The sequence below is a fragment of the Hylobates moloch genome, unplaced genomic scaffold (assembly GCF_009828535.3).
Source record: "Hylobates moloch isolate HMO894 unplaced genomic scaffold, HMol_V3 SCAFFOLD_13, whole genome shotgun sequence".
Lineage (NCBI taxonomy): Eukaryota > Metazoa > Chordata > Mammalia > Primates > Hylobatidae > Hylobates > Hylobates moloch.
The window spans coordinates 61,785,754-61,793,434 of NW_026652288.1; the positions used below are offsets into that span (position 1 = coordinate 61,785,754).

At 35.0% G+C, this 7,681-nt stretch overlaps 1 protein-coding gene across 2 annotated transcripts in view; it reads right to left on the minus strand.

Moving 5' to 3' along the window:
- Positions 1 to 3,894, minus strand: part of PLSCR5 (phospholipid scramblase family member 5) — a 30,736-nt gene extending 26,842 nt beyond the window's left edge. For both annotated transcript variants that reach the window (XM_032172247.2, XM_032172245.2), the window contains exon 1: positions 3,748 to 3,894. In XM_032172247.2, the coding sequence (XP_032028138.1) occupies positions 3,748 to 3,760 (13 nt within the window). In that variant the 5' untranslated portion in view covers positions 3,761 to 3,894. The remainder of the gene's footprint in view (positions 1 to 3,747) is intronic.
- Positions 3,895 to 7,681: the final 3,787 nt, after the last annotated feature.

A 7,681-nucleotide genomic window follows, 5' to 3' on the forward strand; every position in this document is an offset into this window, starting at 1 on the left:
TCACAAGTGCCTTAAGTTAGTTTATCCACATTATGCTGTTTTAGATTGGGTATAGATGTGAAGCAAGGTTTGTGGCAGGTATTTTCAAATATGAGAAGGGACCTTATGAAGACAAGTAAATCGGATTGTCCTAAAGACATATAAAAGAGAAGGGCAAGGAAATTGCTTCTGCATTGACAAGTAGGAAATTTATAACAGCTACACAAAGATTTGAGTATTCTCATTACTCATGTACCAAAATGGAAGTGAAATCTGTATAATTAGCAGCAAATTACAATGTTCTCACTTCAGCAATGACTCCCAAATTCATGAATGTTTCTGTGTGGGGTGGGGGGGAAGAAATATCTTTATCTTTTAAATCTGTGAAAAATAAATTCTAAAAATGAATTGGGTTTCCTTTGGTGATAGTAAATTTCTCATCATTAAGAAAACTCAAGCATATTCTGAATTCATTCATTATTTATTCATGAAGTAAATTCATTCATTTATTTATTTAACCTTAAGGTTATAAGAATAAACTGAGTTTATTATTATTAGTGTAGGGCCATTAAGTTTGTACTGGTCTGTGATATTTAGAATGTAGACATGCTTTATGGTTAGGACCAAATGGAATAACTTGTCAAATGGCCCCACTAAAATACAGCTTCCTACTGATAATACTATAGCAATTTGGTTTCCACAAGGACCCCCATCCTGAACTTCTCATACATCTGGGGCAGATACAAAGGATATAGGCTTTAGACCTCCCCCTGCTCTTGAGAATGGCTCCTCAATAGGATCCTAAGAAGTAAACCCAGAGAAAGACTATGTAATACTATGTCAGATTTGGGAGAAGAGCTAATGGCCATTAATATAACAATAACGATGCAAGAATATTAAAAGGCAATAAACATTATTTCTTTAGCATTAGTGCAAAATGTACCATTGTCACTTTCAGAAAAACATAGAGGCAAAATTATGATCTAGGGAAAACTAGTTCACAATGATAAAATCCAGAATAGTGGTCCATCTTGGGAAAGGGAGGATGCGTGGCTATCGGCTAGAAAGAGAACTTTATAGAATCTAGAAATGTCTATATCTTGATCTTGGTGGTGGTCATGAGTGGGTCCTCATTTTAAAAATCATGGAACCTAGGTTTTGTGCTCTTTATATACTTCACTGCACATATTATCTCTCAATTGAAAACCATGTGTAGGGATTAATTTCTAAGACTAACTGGTATAAGATTTTTAGATTCTCTCTCATTGTAAACTTAATTGTTAAAGGGATTCACAAATTATCCCAATTTTATCTTGTAAATTATGTTTGTTGTAACAAAATGCGGTAGGTTACGGAGGGTTTGGCGAGTAGCTGTACCTTCCCACCCAGGCCTGGAGGGCCTTAGACTTCACAGCAGGTCCAGAGGCATTAATGCACTTGGGGCTCAGAGGATATTATGTCCACAGTCTTTATTTAGGAGTAGAGTATGGGTGAGTCTCTGCCTGAGACTGTTGAGAGACATCACTGTTCTGAGATCACTTGCTGCTTCTTCTGGGATTTTAGTTCACATTGAAGCAAGCTTTGGAGACAGCTCTTGCTCAGTTCAGATCACCCTGTTTGAGAGCAACTTGCTCTTAAATTGTGTTAATTTCTACTAAGCCAGGGTGCTCCAGATCACACAAATATCTCTTCAGTTCTAATGGCACCAGGTATTTAGACTGTCTTTTGGTTTAGTAGTGCTGGTTGATCTGCCTATGAAATGTGTGAAATGTACAATTAGTCTGCATTTCCCTGGGAAAATGCTAATTGCCAATATAGTTACTGGGCAAGAAAACATGATGTTATAAATAATGTCTTTATATACAGTTGAAGAAAACTATCCACAAAAATGTTTTACTTAGATAATGGTGATAATTTGACTTGCCCTCTTAAACAAGATATCTAATTCACAAGAATGCTTTGTTATCACTTATATTCTCCTAGGTAGTATGAAGTCTCTAATAGGTGTTTTATCCTTCCATGTGTTAAATATTTTGAGCTGGTTGCAGAAGGTGGGTCAGTTTTCCACCTGAAGTTTTGCTTCTAAGTTTAGACTTGGGTCTTTATCATTATGGAACATCACTGCTTCCTGGTAGATTAATCATATTTTGACATAATATTACTTTCCAGTCACAAGTTTCTTCAAAGACTCAGACAACCAGATGAAGAAGGAACCCCTTTGAATTTCGTACTGGCTTTGAATTTCTATCTACTCTTTTAAAAATGTATAACTAGCTTATAAATATTTTATACATTCTGCAACTCTTTACCTTACAGGCTACAGTATTGCTGTAACTCTTATTTTATACAGTGATGAAGTATTTTGGACTAAATGTTAGTGTCAGTCTTAAATGAAAGGAAATATTTGTCAAGGTATTTGGCTTCAGATAGAAAAAAATGACACATATATTAAATTCATGATTTTGCTATTTCACATCTATATTTTACAATTTGTGTGAGCTTTCTCAGTGATTCTGAGGGATGGAGGGACTGGTCTACATTAAAGATGGATAAAAAATGGAAAGATTATCTCATTTGTTTCATATTAAATAGTGTCCAAAAGTATGTTTTGATAAAGGAAGCGAGTAAGCATACACATTTGTTTGAATGGATCACTAATTTAGGATATTACAAATTGATGGGCCCTATTATCCTATTTGTAATTAATTTAAAAGGCTTTCACCAATTATACTAATCATAATTCTTCATGCTAAAACTTTTCATTATAGCCTAGGCTTTAATGGTTCATTCTGACAATGAAATGAAAGCACATTATAATTTTATTTCTTATACAGTTTCAAAAGTGTTTTTAGTGAGATTGCACCTTACTTTAAAAACAACTACATCTCTTGTCTTTTTAGAACTTCTTTAAAGTAACAGTAATGATATTTTTGCAGTTTTAGGAATTTGAGACAAAACTCATCAGTCCTACTCCCCAAAAGTCTGCTAAGTGATCTGTGTGCTTAAAGTAGATATTTTCTGTTTGTTTTCTGTCTTTAGTTTATCATAAGGAAATTTCAAGATATTTTTGCTTTATAATTCAGAAATACTTATTTCTAGCCCATCACATTTAAGAATCAATAATAACACATGTCAGATTCTTTATAATAAATGGCTATATCACATAATTTGAATAACAAATGGGAAATTAAAATTTAGAGAGTGTAACTGGATTGTTTGCAACTCAAAAGCTAAATGCTTGATGGGATGGATATCCCATTCCCCTTTATGTCCTTTTCACATTGCCTGCTTGTATGAAGACATCTCATGTATCCCATAAGTATATATACCTACTATGTACCCACATAAATTTTTAAAATTTTAATTTTTTAAAAAAATTATTAAATTGCACTTCAACACTTTCTAACTTATGGGTGAAAATTTTTCTTCAAATCCTTTTAAACTTAAAATATCACTCTGTCCTTGTGCTTAACATTGAAGATTCCCATTCTAAACTTTGCTATGCAGCTTTTCTTATTAATTCACTATGTTTGTATTCATGATAACTAAAAGATCGTTTGCATCTGAACTTTTACAGTCTGTCAGATAAAGTGTTTTTACATTTAACTCAACATGCTCCTGGGAGTTAAGATTTTAAAATCACAATGTTCAAAAGTGACAAATGACAGCTTTTGAAGTACCAATCTAACTGGTTGTAACACATCCACAATTGTATATTTTTAGTCATAATATGAGAAAAAATTATTAGCTGGTTATATTTACTCTTACCTTTAGAGGCCATGAAGATGTCTGAGTCACTTCTTCAAAGGTTGCCAGGTTGGAAAACAAAGGCTTTTCTTGTTGCAGCAAGGACAGAAAACGCAGCATGCACAAAACTTCAGAATGTGTTTGTCTGCCTCTTGTCGGCTTACATATAACAGAGGAAGGGAGTCCCTTGCTCTTTCTAGACTTCTGGACTTTATCAGTTTGGACAACAGAGTGAGATGAAACTGTCACAAAAGTAAACACTGTTCAGAAACCATCATATAACTTTGGTGGCTGAAGGAGCAATTTAAAAATAATAAAAACCAGAAAGGAAAGCACACAACACTCATTTTAAGTGTCTTTTTTTTTTTTACCAAGTTGTTTTTGTATTTCTTAGAATGTACACATTTGCATTCAGGTTTATATCAGAAATATCTTGTATTTCTTAATTTCTAGAAGTCTCCTTTGCAGATTCTGTGATAAAACATCCTATCGTATAAATTTTTGACAGTTCTAAATACAATTCTTTACATGTTGAAAATGTTTGAACATTATTATTCTTATTTTTCTATTGGATTTATCTCCATCTCTTCAACTCAAAACAAATAAGAAGAGGATATATTCCCCACTATTATATAAATAAATCTTTATTTTCATTTTTAATTGAATTTGATTAATCAGAGGCATTGGAATATACAAACCTTCAATAGCCTTGCAAAGCTAATCAAAATTTACAGATGATATTTAACTGTATTGAATTCTAAGGAAAGAAAAGAAGCGCTGTAACCTTGACTGGACAGCTCAAATTTCTAAATGCAGCTGCCCAGGTGACCATGGAGATTTTGCTCACCAAGCCAATTGCCCTAGATGGTATGATTCACAAAGGTTGAACGTGCAGGATATATTGCATTATCAGCAACACTGCCTAGTTCTAAAAATAGTTAAGAGGCTTCAGGAGGTATACCTGGTGATGAAAAATTATAAAGTCAACCTCACAGTTTGCAGACTGCCAAAAGTTTGAGTTTTCCTTATTTGACAAAGAAGAGTGGTTTTGTTGTTGTAGTTTTCTTAGTGTTTGGAGTTGAAAAAAGCTACCATTATTTAAGTTGTCGTTTTGTAGAAAAGATGTGTGAATATGATTAGTATTTTTAAATTAAACTGTATGTTTCTTAAGTTTTTTTTAATGTTTGTCATGAGCATTTAGAAAAACTTTAATGCAAAAAATTAAGTTATTAACACTATCAAAGATTTTTTATATATATATTTTTTATTATACTCTAAGTTCTAGGGTACATGTGCACAACGTGCAGGTTTGGTACATATGTATACATGTGCCATGTTGGTGCGCTGCACCCATTAACTCGTCATTTACATTAGGTATATCTCCTAATGCTATCCCTCCCCCCTCCCCCCAACCCACAACAGGCTCTGGTGTGTGATGTTCCCCTTCCTGTGTCCATGTGTTCTCATTGTTCAATTCCCACCTGTGAGTGAGAACATGTGGTGTTTGGTTTTTTGTCCTTGCGATAGTTTGCTGAGAATGATGGTTTCCAGCTTCATCCATGTCCCTACAAAGGACCTGAACTCATCATTTTTTATGGCTGCATAGTATTCCATGGTGTATATGTGCCACATTTTCTTAATCCAGTCTATCATTGTTGGACATTTGGGTTGGTTCCAAGTCTTTGCTATTGTGGGTAGTGCCACAATAAACATATGTGTGCATATGTCTTTGCTCAGCAAAAGAAACTACCATCGGAGTGAACAGTCAACCTACAGAATGGGAGAAAATTTTTGCAATCTACTCATCTGACAAAGGGCTAATATCCAGAATCTACAAAGAACTTAAACAAATTTACAAGAAAAAAACAAACAACCCCATCAACAAGTGGGTGAAGGGTATGAACAGACACTTCTCAAAAGAAGACACTTATGCAGCCAACAGACACATGAAAAAATGCTCATCATCACTGGCCATCAGAGAAATGCAAATCAAAACCACAATGAGATATCATCTCACACCAGTTAGAATGGCAACCATTAAAAAGTCAGGAAACAACAGGTGCTGGAGAGGATGTGGAGAAATAGGAACACTTTTACACTGTTGGTGGGACTGTAAACTAGTTCAACCACTGTGGAAGTCAGTGTGGCGATTCCTCAGGGATCTAGAACTAGAAATACCATTTGACCCAGCCATCCCATTACTGGGTATATACCCAAAGGAATATAAATCATGCTGCTATCAAACAAGATGTTTTGAAATGTGGTCATAACTCACCAGTTAATTTTGACTGCCCTACACAGCACAAATTTTGGAATAAAAATAAAAATCTTAGTGAATTAAACATATTTGTGAACTCTCCAAGGACAACCATATATGACTTGGGCATATGATGACATGGGCATATGACTGACTGATGGGATCTTTTAATATTTAATCTGCAGTACAGGCTTTTCAGATCCTCGAACCTGGTAATGCTACTGGTGAGGTATAGTCAATGCCTCTTTCTTCCCCTATGCATGCTCACTGTCTTGCCAAAGACAATACCAATATATATTTTTTCTTTTTAAAGGTTCAGTGTTTGCCAACCTGAGATCTCCCTTTCCTTCATTCCTTTCTTTTTCTCAGCTTTTCTCAAGGAGAGGCTCACAAACTCTGTTTAATAGGGCTCTCACATGTTTCAAGTGTCCTAACACTGTGTGTTCATGCAGCCGGGAGATGCTGCTCCACAAGCTGGCCTCTCTCCTGTTGTTATTGCTGCTGCCATTCCACTTCACCTTCATAGTACTCAGTGCTCTTCTCCTAACACCTGCTGCCTTCCCAGAAGAACCAGGACAACCATTTATTACTCAAGATGGTCACACCATCCTCTGGGCTCTGTGCCATGAAGCCCTTGACCTTTTCAAGAAGCATCAGTTTCACTTTGCCACCAGCCTGCAGTTTTTCTGGCCCCCTCACTTGATTCCAACCCAAGGTGGGCATGTCTAACAGACAGTACTCAAGGCTCGAGATCACATCGAGGGCATTGCTGTAAGAAACAGGAAACTTGAACATGAATATCAGAAACCACAGAGTGAATGGGGTTTGCCTCTTCCCAGGAAACTCCCTATTGGTCATCGCTCTCTCCTGAGCCACTGGTCTGCTGCTCTGCTGCATGGGCTTGCTCATTTACTCAGGATGATCTGTCTTTCTGGTCCTGTGCCTCCTGAAACAAGAGGAGCCTCATATATCCCCCCTTTTCTTCAGTTCCAGCCAAAAGGAAATGGAAACAAACTGCACCATAATCGCTGCACAATTACCTTCTGCCCATAGACTATCTTCAGGACATATCACAGCTGTTTCTAAAGAGCTGTCCATTCAATATTACAGTGATGTTCATAACTTTACTCTTTATTTAGTGGCTAGTATTTGACTTACACTTTAATGTCTGAAAGACGCATTGAAATGCTTTCTCTCAGTACAAGGTGAGAGAAATGTCAATTAAATCTATATAGTGACAGAATAGAAATGTTGCCTGTTATAAATCAAAACAAAGACTAATATTCTCTAGAATGGAAAATGGAGTAAGACATAATCTTACAGTTCTGGGACAAAACCAAGGACTGGGATGAACTGGCTTTAGAAATACTTTACTGGACTTATGGTTATTCTTCCTCTGGCTTTACTATAAAATGTATGTATCTTAAAAATTATATACATACATACATATACAAACATATACATACATACATATATATGCAAATATATGGAGTGAGAGATAATTACTTGTTTTTTGAGTTATATAAATATTATTTTACATATAATTCTAAAACAAATTTATTCACTTAAGATTATATTTTTAAAAAATTCATGATAATACATAAAATTACATTTATTTTAAATCACTGCATGTTATTTCATTTTATAAATATAATGAACATAATTTTTGGCCATTGCCCTTTTAATGGAAATTTAAAT